Genomic DNA, 14,408 nt, shown 5'->3' with positions numbered 1-14,408 from the left:
TAAGGGTCAAATAAATGATGATGATGAAGTTCTGTATACCTCCATGTCCCAGGAACTACACAGGGTACATGAAGATGCACGTCTTCAAGTTGCTGAAACAGTAAGCTCCGAAGAACGCTTGGATTTGCGCTGTAACAAGGGAAAATATCACAGCCATAAAATTTTTCAGGGTAAGCTTTTTTTTCGGTATTTAAGTGCTTACAAGTGGTTCGCGCATCACACGTTTTGTGACAAGTAATCATCGGTTTGCTGATTTGAGCTAAATTTTTATTTCTGGGTATGCTGACTCACTTTGAAGATGAAGACATCATTTGAGTAACAACGTATACAGATCAAGCTGATATAATGGAAGTGCCACTATCTAATGTGTACCTTCGTTCAGCCACTGTGCCGTCAATGCTCTCGAATTATACTAGCTATATTGCCATGTCCCTTCCTCTAGTTTTGTTATCGTGCCGTCACTGTACGTAATTCTCAGCAAAAACTGCACCTGCAATGTTCGAGAAGGTTTGGGGCTGCAGTAGATCATTTCGTTAGGATCAGGCCCACTTCGCGAACATTGTAGATTAATGTGGAACCTACGCGGTCGCTGGCGATAACGCTAGAATGTTCGACGCCACGTGTATAAATGCAGACGCCCTTCACCCTTTGTCAGTTTATCGATGGCCGACACGGTACGTTCACCACTATCAGTGCGAGTCTGCTACAGTAATCCAACACTCCGTTTCCGGGGCACAGATTCGCCCAAATAAACAGTTTAATCTCAACATATCGTCTCCTGTCTTCGGCCATGTCACGAACCCATGACATCTGGAAGAGGCGCTGCTTCGTTCATCTACCGGACAGCCCCGTCAAGCCATTCACCAAGCCCACATCGCGTATAAAACACTGACGCCAGCCACGAGCAGCGAACAAGCCGCAGGCGGCAAGGTCTACCGCTGGAGTACGGGCCTCTACAAGACACGACTCGGAAAACCAAAGTCATGACCTCGACTGCGGTGACAATGATAACCGCTGCGTCACTGCCCGCGATCGTCATGCTCCGGAAATTTGGACCACCTGAGGTTTTTTAACGTGCACCCAAATCTGAGCACACGGGCCTACAACATTTCCGCCTCCTTGAGAAATGCAGCCGCCGCAGCCGGGATTTGATCCTGCAACGTGCGAGTCAGCAGCCGAGTACCTTAGCCACTAGACCACCGCAGCGGGGCGCCCTCATCTCAAGAAGGTTGATGATTGATATGTGGGGTTTGACGTCCCAAGACCACCATATGGTTATGAGAGACGCCGTAGTGGAGGGCTCCGGAAATTTTGACCACCTAGGGTTCTTTTACAGGCGCCCAAATCTGAGCACACGGGCCTACAGCATTTCCGCCTCCATCGGAAATTCAGCCGCCGCCGGGATTCAATCCCGCGACCTGCGGGTCAGCAGCCGCGTACCTTATGGCCTTTACACGCGCTACCCTCGCAGCTGCAACGTACGTGCCGGGATCCCTGCCGCACGCAAGCAGGGGTCGAATAAGCCGATTGGCGACGCTCTTCCACCCTACGCTTCTGTCCGGCAGGTGTGCTGGTATGTGTGTTGCGACTGTGCGGCGAGTGCATGGAAGGGCCCTTATCCACTAGACTACCGCGGCGGGGCAAGACCGCAAGAAGGGAAGATCTCGACTCCAAGCGCACGTATATGTAGGATGCGGCCCTCCAGAAAGCCATCGCTGTATTTTACGTGACATTTGGTTATCAAAGTTTGGGATGAGGATAAATTCAACACTGTCAACGAACTTACCTACTGCTTGAAGGGCAAAGGTATGTAGTTCAGGGATATAACAAAATAAATATGAACGGCATCTCCTCATACAAATCACCTATGACGAAGCCCCGTGGTTGAAATACTCTGCGTGAAAGTACACTTGAGTGTGGATCTACATGCTATAATAACGGCTGTAAAAAAGCATGGCATAAATTGCTACGTTACCGAATTGCCCAGCAGCAAAAAGGTTGTGTCGGAATTCCTGGAAGGCATGGAGAAATGAGATGGTGACCTGATGTGCATCTCGGTCATGGAAATTCGCGAGACAGTTTGTTTACTGCTAGACCACCTTTGCACATCCCAAGCGAAATCCAACGCCCAATATATTAGATTTGTGAAGGAGCAAGTCATCTTGCATCCATCGAAAAAACAGCGCAAGCGTTATTCTGCTAACTTCATGACGTTCTTCTGCATTCTTTTCACTGTATTGCCCCATGCGTACGTGTTAATGCCCAGCCACGGAAGCATCACTTTGCCGCATCCTATGACTATCAGATTGGTGTGCTCATCATATGGTATGAGCCCCCAACAAAAGCATCGAAGTTAAACACTCCTCCACTACATGACGAGAAGAATTTCTGTCATGAAAGACGACCAATGCTTTGTCACACTTATGGTAGACTAAATACATATAAAACTCTACTTGGACTACGAAGGGGGCAATATTATCGTTAACAGAATTGAAGCTGCTAACTGTGCACTAGTTTTTGTAGTGCGCATCCTGACGTGTAAGTTCAAAGACTTGTACTTCTTTAGATTATTCTAACCGTTAGTACTGTAAACATTAGCCATCTTGGATCTAGCCAGAAGTGTCGTTATGAGTTTTTATGCCTTGTAAGAGCATGTGCAGTAAGACTACAGTATAGTGTTTTTCCAATATAAATATTCTGTATAAAGTCACTGCTCATGTGGTATCTATTCTTTGCTGAGCCCGTGTTTTTCACCTGTTTTGTATCTCCCAGCTGTGAGGTCGTCAATAAATTGATGCTACAATTGCTCGCTAACGAAACGCTATCCAACGCCGACAGGTTCAATGGCTACACGATTCCATTATTACTTACACATCCTGCCGTGGAACACCCATATTCTGCTTTAAAAAAATTTTGTAAGAAGCTGAACGACAAACCTTTCGACGCTGTCAATAAATAAACAAAGGTAGGACACAGCCTACAAATAAGTGCATCAATTGCTTCTAATATGAGCAAGTATTAAACGAAACTGGGCTGTGTAAATAAAGGTTCTGCTGGTATACAGCGTTTTGCTTCTATTTAATTTTGAATACATGCGTGATTGTTCTTGCAGAAAAAAAATGTTTACACGCTGTGCACCTGCGAGGCAACCTCTGTTCAACAGCACTTCATACTTTTTTCCTTTCAAATACGCCCCAACGTGTGACGTCCCGTGGAGAGAGCGAAGGGCTTCGTACTTTTCTAGAGGGTGTTGCTATGCCCCTGTGAGTTTTTCTCTACTAGCCACGATTGCGCATCGGCGATGTCTGGCTACAGTCTACTGACGTGGTTCTATCAGAGTAACCAAGGCAGCTGCAGCTCGGGCAGATACAAAACGTAAAAGCCAGGGTGAAGTAAAAAAAAAGGAGGGAGCATTACATCACACGAGTGAAGCCCACCTTGTCGCCCCAGCAAGTGATCAAAACGTGAGAGCTTGTGGTAGGACTTAGTGATCTCAGTGCTGTTCCGTCTTTGAACGACCTGTGTGAGCCGGCTGGTCTACACCGAACCAGAGCGTTTCGATTAAAAGCTACCTGGTGCCGTACTCCGAAGTATCGACAAGTCTCATAGCTGGCGTGATTTTCCGGAAAAGGCCACGTGCTGGGCTGACAATGCTGGCTTCAAAACTTCACGGCTTGCCAAGGCTGCCCACGTGACGTCAGGTGCCCTACTTTCTTTTTCTTCCTCCATGGTAAAAACACATATGTATCGTGTATTGACTGCATAATTGAGGAATACATTGTGAATCGGTACTGAATGTTTCATATTCGGATCGTTCTGGCATGTTCACCAAGGAATTATGTCTTCTTTTTTTTATTTTTGGTAATGCCGTTTATCTTTTCTTAAACCTTGTTTATGATGGCCTCCTTGCTTATGTCTTCACAAATGATAATTGTTTGTTTATTTCTATCATGGTATGTGCTTGACTAGAAGATATGGTATCTGCAATGATAAAAGGTGCATTTATGATCCCTACAATGTCATGATTTGAATTAGGGTTCTGTTAGTGCAATGAGAGTTTTGGATATGTTATGCTTTGTTATACGTTCTCGTGTAGCCTATAGACTCGTAATGAAGTATAAAAGACGACTGCATTCTAAACAACACCGTAAAGTGCTATAGTGGATTCACGCTGCAGGTAACGGCAAGAAAAACGTAAGGAATTTTTATTTTTTACACTGGGAATACCGGTAACAGTTTCTTGAAGCAGCAGATATAAAATTAAAGATATATATCACATTAGGCCGGGGCCCATACGCATGCGCCCCCATCACAGCTGCGGACGGACACCATGTCGCTCAGCCGTGGTGGCTCTTCTCGCTGTTGAAGACGTATCCCTTCTCGGAGCAGATGCCGGTGGCGCCGGTCAGGATGGCTGCGCCGGGCTCCAGCTGGCAGGTGGTCTTGCCGGCGCACTTGTCCTGGAAGACTGGCACGCAGGCCTCACCGGGGCACTGCGAGACAAGAGTACAAAGGTCGGTGATTTGGGCTCATTATGCCTCTCGCTTAAACGAATGCTACCGAGAAAACTATAGATATACGCCATTGTTATTGTTGGTCACACATTGATTATGAAAAAAAAACAATGCAAAAGAAGACGAAGCACATTTTTTTTTAAGGCGAAACCCTCACCCCCGTATTCAGACACAATTGTTGACTTTAATTTGACTTGGTATCGCCTTCCATGCAGTACAAATGCGAATGCGCTGCTTTAGACAGTACCGAACCAGCACGAACGCACAAAAGCATTTGTCCGTTTAGACGCTTCATCAAACGAGAAAATTTACATCCCGCATCGGTGGTATCAGCGTGAGTGATGCAAAAACAAAGCGTGTCATGAATTTCACAATATAACGTCATTATGACGTCACAAGACGCAGCGTCACGTGTTGAGGTAATCGCATCGCAGCGTCACGCGCTTAAAGCTGGGCCGGTCATGGAAACAGAGCAAGACCGAGCAAGCTGCAAAAATGCTCGCGATGCCTGCAATCTCACAGGCAGCGCAATACCTTTTTAGAGGCAGAAAGTTTTCAGATGAGGTAGAAGAGCATCAAAACATCGACTAAAAAGATAAAGAAAAGGCTTTCTGCTTCGAGTCTTCTTTGGCATGCAGTAACTTTTGAGTTTGTCTTTTCATAATCATGAAGGCTTTGAATGTTTTCCCGTTGTTAAGTGCGCAAGATAGTAATACTGAAAGTAAAAAAATTCAGTGCTCGATGTCACGCTTGTGCTGCGCCTCCTGACAAGCTGTTTTGCCCATTTGCGAATGCCTCGCATTTGTCAAAATAAGGTCGTTATTATCTCCGCGGAGGTGCTCGGCTCTAGCTACATTAACGACACCCGTCATACTACTTACGCTGTCTTTATGAGGCGGAAAAAAAAGCCAAAATGATGGATATTTTCCCGTTAAAAATATAAAAAGGGTATACAGCAGAAGTGCGTCAACAACAAGGTTGAACTTGCCAATGATTTAAACACGCGAGTGAATAAAAAAGGTGCAGTTCAGTCTTCGTCTTTTTCTTCAGTTGCTATCCATATGATTTAGAAGTTTAGATCACTATATTATAAAATGTGTTCAATATTACGTGCAAGAAGCATCCTCGCCCAAAAACTTCTCTTGACCCTTGTTTTATCTTGATGCTATATATGGGTTTATGAGATTTATTCTTCTATTTGAGAAACTTCACTGCAACTGGAAGGTTTATACGGACGTATTTGGCGTACCATTTGCCATGCATTTTCGAAGAGCCATCCCTTAAGGCTGCCTATTCATTTCTCGGCGGCACTGATGCGACTTCGTAAGAAACAACGGTTTTTTTTCTGCCTTTCATGTTCCTGCATAGATCAGTCCATGCAACTAAAAGAAGTTTGCTAGTAATCACCTGGCAGAAATAAAAAGAATCGCCGGTCCCAATTTCCTCTTTATACGTTCCTGCAGTTATAGCTACAGATAACTCACGAATAAAACAATAATTTTTGGCAGTTGAAAAGTGTGTATACCTTGTAGCAGACATCGCAGCAGTTGCAGGCGTCCTTGTAAGTACCGCACTTGCAGCTGGCAGTGTTTGGGCACTTGCTTGGATCGCAGGGGCTAGCGGCGCAGTTTGGCTGAGAGGTAGCCAGGGTGCTGCGTTATAGAAAGGCACATATTATACCTATTCCAGTGAAACACGTACCCATAAGCACATGGACGTTGAATTAACCAAATTCAGCGCAAAAAAGGATGACAGAAATTCAGGCGTCATGGTAACACATCCGGCCGTTTCCTACGATGCTTTATTCATATGTAGAGGTTTCTGCGCTCTAAAATCATTACAAATATTGTATGAACACGATAGCAATAAAGAGATCGTTTCGCAGAAATTCTGGTGTCAGCGTCGTTGGTTTTGAACAAAACATCATCATCTTATGTTGACCGAAGAATTGATCACACTGAAATAAAATGAATAATGAAAATCTTGGAGCAGAGTGCATGGGGACCGAACCAGGGTTTATTGGGTACAAGTGGCAATCGAACCTGCGTCTTTCTCGTGGCCAGCGGATGTTCTACCACACGAACACATCTCTGCTTGTGAAACAGGGAAAAGAACTTTGCTTGGAAATGCAGGGAAAATATATTTAATGCTTCACAAGCACATGCGTCCTGTATGCATGTTTCACAATGCAACATGAAATGTTGCAGTAATGATGCGTGGTACAAGTGTTTCCTGCGAACGGGCGTCAAAATATGTGATTATCATAATGGTTCCGTGGTCGAAGGCCGGTACCCCACTACAAAAGGCACACACGCTACTTCGCTTATTCCCTTAATGCCACGTGGTGGGTGCATACCAAATTCGAAAAGATTTCATGCACTAAGTGTTTATGCACTAGAAACAATACGTTACTATCTCATTCAACTCTTTAAGGTGAAGCTTTAAAATCCCCTATTTTTTTTCAAACAATGACTACTGACTGAAGTTGCTAACATTGTAAGTTGTGCGTGGAAGCTCATGCCGCCGGATCACATATAGGCCACGTCATCAGCATTTAGATGGTAGCGAAGTACACGATTATCTGTGTACTTTGATTTAGGTGCATATTAAGAACGCAACATGGTCATATTGATCCGGTTTTTCCCACGGTGTGCCTCATATGCACACCAATGTTTTGAAATGTGCATATCTAGAAATAAATATTGCCAGCTAGACCATCCATTTATACTACCATAATTTTTGCAAGCGTGAAATATTTCATGACGTGTCAGAAAGAAAGCAGTGAAAGACTAAACGCCTATTAAAAATTCCCGCCTCTTATTCCACTGTGTGTAATGATGTAGTGATCATTTTTAGTGAATATATAATCAAAGCTCTGATATACCATGCATTGATGTTCTAGTCCTGATGACCATGATTAATTGGAGCTGCCCAACTAGTCTTCGCCTTATTCTAGCATAAAAATACTCTCAACTTCTGTCTTCAGTAGTTCTTCCAGGAACTGAATTACCTTATTTCAACGTTACTGAATATCTCGGGCATACTAAAATGTCAGAAAAGTTTTCGCAGTTATTTTGACAGCCAAACTACATATATGGATGTTTGGGTAACTGTATTCAGCCTCTAATTGGATATATCTAGGATAGATCTAATGAGAATGATATGGTAGAGTGCGTGAGTTTTCTAAATAGAAGACGCCACATAACATGCTCTTTCTTACCCGATGACGGCTATGGTGAACACGACCAGGAGACACAGAGCAGCCTTCATCTTCGTTTTCTAAACACAATGCAAAGAAAACGGGAGTGCAACAAGGTAAACTAGGGCATTAGTACATTAATTACTGATGCGGACGTATACGCAGCAACAAAAGTCGGTCTTTTTTACGTATATAAAATCTAAAAAAAAAGTATTAGTTGTATTATCTTTCTCATCGCCCTGTACTGATTGAGATGATCACGGAAACACCTAACGGTAAGTTCGACGTCCAGCTTTAAGAGGCTTCGTCACTAAGCGTGAATTAGATTCGCTATTCAATTAAACCAAATCGCAGCTTCTCATTTCGTCTCGTCACCTCTCTTTTAAGCACTTCTTACTGCTGCAGCCAAGGGACCTTCGTATGCCTTCGAAAGGCCCTTTGCTCGTTTTTCAAAGAGAGCCGCCCCATTATACTTGTGCAAATATTGTACCTAATTACGTGGTAACTCATTTTACTCTCCTCTCTTTTTGGCGTATTAGCCTTACTGTATCCATCTTAAAAAAAGTAGTAATAATTCAAACACGGACTACGAAACATCAAACGAGGATGGGTGTGCCTTCATGTGATGTTTCGCAGGTCGTGTTTGATTTAGCGCGGCTTTTCTCAGATGGATCCGTATCAACGTGTTTACTTTCATTCACCTCTAATCCTGAACTGTAACTTCCGTTTCCATTTGGCGATTTCCAAACATAATTACCTCTGGTAACCATAACAGATTTCTACACAGCCTTCACTTTGCTGGCTGATTTCTTGGTCTTTCTTCCTCTCTTTCTCAATTCACTACCTTTATTTTGATCGTTTTGGATACCATCTTGCTGGTGATAAGTGGCAACCCTGCTATTGAAAGCGAGCAACAGAGAAAAGAAGCTGAGCACAAATAACCTGCCACGAAATTTGACCCGCAGATACGGTAGGAGTGCCTTTGTTTCTCATTACTCTTGTAACACTATGCCCAAGAAGTTATAAACCCTGGACTGCAACAATACAGACTCACTAACCTTTAACACACACAATACACCATACACATGAAACACAGTTTAAAACGTTCTCACGCACATAAAAACAGTTCGCAAAAGTCGCAGCACAGATAAAGTTAGGCAAACATGAGGCTTCATATCAATTAATAAAAATAAATTACAGGTTCCTCTTCACATAAAATAATTTTTGAATATCTCTTATAAGTAGCGTCGAAGTTCGGCTATGAGGCTATCGAGAAGACAGATATAGAAGAACCTAGCTGTCACAGAAGCGTTGTTTCGGTGAACCTAATTAATATTTATTTTTGAGTTGTCAAATTAAGTAACTTTTATAGTGAAGAAGTATTTTGCTCATCTTGACCGTATTTTACTGCCAGTAGCACTCTTACCCCACAATATTGTTCTTCAAAGTTACGATTTATTCCTCACATGCTGAACCATATCCTGATATAATATTTCTTGGTTGCGTATTGAGTCAACAAGCAGCCATCCGGTTCTTGCTTTTTCTATATTTAGTTCTTCACAAATTTACTCGTTTGACTCACGAAAAAAAATTTGCGGGGGCCAAGTTTCCAGACTCTCATTAGTAAGTTGACGGGAATTTTCAGCGCACAAAAAGACGCATTCACAAGACTAGAGGACTGGACGGGTGCTAGATCTATCAAACTTTATTTGAGGCATCGCCTGAAATCTAACTGGAAAAGCACACATGCGCACGCAGTCAATCGTAAGTGTCGATAACAGACGTGCCTCCTCGTATCAGGGAAAAGAGCTCTCAGTGACAAATCGGTGAAGCTTTGGAAAGCAGAAGCTGAGAATCTCAATAAACTTTGCGAAGCGAAAACGTCTTCGACAGTTGCATTTGATTTTGCGCACACGTGGGCTTTTCTGGTTAGAACGGCGGGCGATGCCTCAAACAAACTTAGCTGAAAGTGGCGCCCATCCTCTCCTCTCCTCTTGTGACTGTGTCTTTTCAGCACTCGAAATTCCCGTCAACAATGCACCATCTCACCGAATTTGAAGTTTTGCTAAATCACCAATGGAAGGCGGTGTGCTGCTTCATCGTACGAACTCCTGCGAAATACCGCGCACTGAAACGTTGACATTCTAACTGAAGTAGGTTATCGGCGTTAATGAAATTCTAGGTTTCTTAGTTACCAATTTATTAACCAGTACAGATATTTTTGAAAAGCAGAGAGATGCGCAGATTTCTTTCATAAGTATGCTAACAGCAGGCTCCCCAGTGGTAGTCTAGTGGATATATGGAACTCGACTGCTAACCCGAACATTGCGGGATCAAATCCTGGTTGCGGCGGCTGCATTTTCAACAGAGGCGAAAATGCTTGTATATAGCCTGTGTACTCATATTTAGGCGGAAGTTTAGATGAAAATTTCCGGAGCCCTACACTTCGGCGTCTCCATAATATAATTAAAATATTTTAATAATATAACCCTCTATTATTATAATATTATCATGTTAACGTGTCTTACGTGCGGGTGTTACTGATAACATGGATGCTAACATCGAAAAAACGTTTAAAGACATCATTAACACTACGGCAGCTGAAAATTATGGAGACGTTAGTGCTTACGCAATGTACCTAGATAACTTTGAACAAAAATGTTACCGAAGAATATCTGTGTGCTTGTACAATAACTGCAGAATTTTTGCTTTAAATGAGAGATTTTAGTCGGAACTCAGTACATGTGAGAAAATATTTCGCTTTTCTATATTCTGCTATATCTTGCATGCTGTGGATACATTAAGCTTTATTGTATGTGGGCTACCACATTTCTCTACGATTGCTTTCTTCTCGTGGCGGAAAACTCGGAGGGGGGGGGGTGTAGCTAGTAATGCATATCCACCGGTGCTTGCCACCAATATTCAAGCTCAAGATATGTCCTATGAAGTGATGCGAACGCTGCTAGAGATAACATATCCGGGAGCCGCGCTATTTTAAAGATTTGCAGGCTGCCTTTCACGAGAGCAACAAGGCGTCGCTACTTGCGCAGAGTGTCACGGCGTGGCGTGTGTGACGTTACGCCTCTTCCGAAAGCTGGGCAGTTTTGGTATCCGCAATCGTCGCGAAGCAAAGCGTTCATCCTGGCGTTCAGGGGCTCACCTTCTCAGTAGCCGCACAAGTGCAGAGTTGGTTGAAACGAATACGGAGCCCTAGAAAAAAAGGGGTGGGTTTTATACGCACGGACCTTTTTGCCCTCTCCTTCCTTCGCCTGAACTAGCAACTAAGTCCAGCTTCGAGCGTCCTCCTCTTCACAAAACCTTGAACGTTCGCTCGAGGTGGCACCGGTCACTTGACGTTGTACAGCCTCATTAATGCAATGGGTGAGAACGAGTTTCGTGCGATCCTATATTAACTAAATAAAGAGCTCCGCCAGCCTGTTTCTCGGCGTTGTTCCTATCTCGGAAGATCGTTGCTTTTCGCTTCAAGTTCCAGCGTGCTCCGGTGTTGCGTGCACAGACCCCCTTTCTTGATTTACAGAATTTAAAAAAAGAAGCCGCAATATCAACGCAAAAGCCTCACTCAAGTAATGAATTGCGCGAGCACAGTGTTACGTGGAGGGAATCTTGGATATGCGCGCTTGTTAATCGCACTGGCTGCGGAGCACGTGATCTGACTCGATGATGCGATTGCACGTTATGTTAGCTTATGGAGACGCCCCAAGTCGTGTGCGGGGGGTATTCTCAGAATCGCTGCTTCGAGCATCGTCCGATTGTCAAAAATAGCTGGTAAGCACTCAAATGTACCACCCTTTTTCTGGAACTCGCATGCGTATCAAACGGCTTGCATACATTTATTCTTTGGTCAGCCAGCAATGCTCTTGAATCTATTGAGCTTTTGGTTGATGCTTCGCATCCGCCTCAACTGTATTAGCAAAACTTTATGGGCTCGAGTGTGACGTATCATGAAATAAAGGGATATGTTCGACAACACTTGGTTTCACATAAGTTTAGTCATTTGGCTGCAACCTAATGCATATTTTGTCAATGCCCTGTTTGTGCGGACTTTTGTATTTGCACATTCTTAATGCAGCGTAAACAAAACAGCCTCGACTTTGAGAATCACCGTCACGCAGGGTATAAACTTAACTGTTTTTGTGAATCTGAGGTCAGAATTAGTGAGAAATTTTCACCTCTTATTTAAACGCTATTTTCTTGACTGTTACCACGTGAGTGGTTTGTAGTATATTTTGATCGGAGCCGACAGTGCTTCTTTGGTAGTATAGCTATTTACAGCATGGTCTTTCATTGTATGATAACAGTGCAATAGGAGTTATGTATATATTCTGTATGTTCATTGATAAACGGGGTTTGTTGTGCATGATTGTCCCGACGGCAGGTTCTTCTGCCCCCATCCTAGCACCAGAACCATGTCTAGTTACGCATCCCCTCCAGCACTCCCAGCTTCCCACCCTTGCAGATCTTCATTATGTATAGTCGGTTAAAACCTAAGAATATAAACCCAAATAAAATAAAAATACAAGCACCACCCCCTAACACTGCGTCTCACCAGCGATTCATCAGTGCGTGAGAGTCGTGCTACGTGGTTTCCGTTGTAACCATAACTACTTTTTCACTGTTAAGAATGTTTGATGTCCCTACGTGAAGAATTACGTTTGACAGACAGTGATGTCGAAATCATCTGAAAATAAGGCAAACCTAAAAATAAGGCAAGCCCAGAACGGATTCGCTTTGTTTGCGCGATAATTATTCGTTATTATCCGCTCCATGACAAAAGAATTTTAGCTTGTTTGAAGACAGATGTTCTTGTGAGAACGTTTTATGCATTGCTCTTAAAAAGAAGGTATGGCGAAGGGGGGGCTACTAGTGAATAAGGTATGCAACCTTGCCGCTTCAGACGCTGATTTCGCAGTAGCCGAAATCTCGTAACCATTCAATGCAAACGTAGCAAGCTTTAGTTCATCGTAAATGCAGCGCAGACGAGAAGGAGAGACAAAGCATATGTATATTGCTATGTGCCGCTCACCTAGAGAACGACGAAGTGAAGAACTAAGTGTGCCTGCTCTCGCCATTTTGGTTGTTTTTGGCCGCGCTACTGTGGACTGTAAATATTGTAAATAATACGCCTGTTTTCTGTCATTCCCCCCCACGTAACATTATTGGTGGAGGTTGCGGGGTATTCACTTCACGCAAGACGGAACTTCGCAGCGGGCGTCTTCTTGGACAGTCCATCATGTTGACAGACAATTCCATCGATCCAGCCCCCGATATGCCGTATGCAGCGAGCCGCGTTGTTGTGACCCACCCTCGAGACTCTGGCTCTTCTGCGGGACTGATAACGTGCACGTGGAGAAGTGGCTGGCCGACTACGAGCGCGCCAACAAGACCGATCGCTGGGATCCGACTTTGATGCTTGCAAATGTCAGCTACTACATCAGGGGTACGACCAGTCTGTGATTCGACACGCACGAGGAAGAGCTGATCAGCTGGGACGTATGTAAACAAAAACATGAAATACCTTTTCGGAGAGCCTATTGCACGCCAATGAGCCGCCCAGAAAGACCTCTCGTGTCGGGCCCAAACCTCAACGGAGCCGTACATGCTGTACATACAAGACGTCTTAGCCTTGCGCCGGCAAGTTAATAGCCAAATGCCCGAAGCCGACAAAGTCAGCCACATCCTCAAAGGCATCGCTGACGACGCCTTTCACTTGCTTGTGTATAAAGACTGCTCCGCCATTGAAGACATTATCAAGGAGTGCCGGTGGTTCGAAGAAGCAAAGAGCCGACGAGTCACGCAGCACTTTGTTCGGCTCTCTAACAATGCCACAACGTCGTTGTGCGAAGACGTCCAGAATCAGCCGCCACCCAGTACCGAAAACATTCTGCGTCTTGTGCGGCGAGAGATCGAGGCAGCAACTCCTTCCGCTCCCCAGGCTCGTTCTCACGAGGAAGCGCGTCTGACAGTGTAACTAATTCAAGCCGCCATGCACGAAGAACTGGCAAATGCAGGCATCCAGCCAGCATGTGCCTTAAGTAGTCTTGCGGCTAGCCCTGCTCCATACTACCGGTCACAACAGATGTATTCCCGCTAACGTGATCTAAACCAGTAGCGCACGCTTGATGAACGGCCGATATGTTTCAACTGGCATGGTGTAGACCACATTTTTTGCTATTGTCGCTACCGTCAGCCATCGACCCTTCGTTCATTATACCGTTTAGACGACACTAGGTTTTCCCCTTTGCACAGCTATGAGGACCCAGCAATCCCTGAGGCCCTAACATCGACCACACGTTACGACCGCTCGCCATCCCCACAGACCCAGCGACGTTCTCGGTCATCTATGCCCCGTCGCTCCCCTTCGCCTTTCCCACGCCGTCCCTCCTCGGGGAACTGACCCGTGCAGCTATCGGAGGTGATGCTGCATTGAACAATCGACCCGAAAACCCTCTCCTAACTCCGGCAACTCGGCAAATCTTTTTTTGACGTAGAAGTAGATGGCGTTCCTGTCTCAGCGCTCATCGACACAGGTGCCCAATTATCAGTCATGAGCGCTTACCTTTCTCGTCGTCTCCGTAAAATAGTTACACTTGCCTCATCACCTGTTGTTCGCGTAGCCGATGACCGTAAACCTACTATCCTTGGAATGTGTTCGGCGCGTGTAAGTTTCGATGACC

General features: G+C 44.6%; 1 protein-coding gene across 1 annotated transcript; it reads right to left on the bottom strand.

The window, feature by feature from the left end:
• Window positions 1-4,188: 4,188 nt before the first annotated feature.
• Window positions 4,189-11,008, bottom strand: LOC142813858 (8.6 kDa transglutaminase substrate-like). Its single transcript, XM_075891818.1, has 4 exons — window positions 10,874-11,008; window positions 7,735-7,793; window positions 6,040-6,166; window positions 4,189-4,493 (listed from the first exon to the last, which is right to left on the bottom strand). The coding sequence occupies exons 2-4, from the start codon at window positions 7,782-7,784 to the stop codon at window positions 4,338-4,340; spliced, it is 333 nt and encodes a 110-aa protein (XP_075747933.1). The 5' UTR covers window positions 7,785-7,793; window positions 10,874-11,008; the 3' UTR covers window positions 4,189-4,337.
• Between the last annotated feature and the right edge of the window lie 3,400 nt (window positions 11,009-14,408).

Source organism: Rhipicephalus microplus, chromosome 4 (genome assembly GCF_043290135.1).
Source record: "Rhipicephalus microplus isolate Deutch F79 chromosome 4, USDA_Rmic, whole genome shotgun sequence".
Taxonomy (NCBI): Eukaryota; Metazoa; Arthropoda; class Arachnida; order Ixodida; family Ixodidae; genus Rhipicephalus; species Rhipicephalus microplus.
Note: the sequence above shows the minus strand (reverse complement) of the source record. Positions and strands in the feature narration are given on the sequence as shown.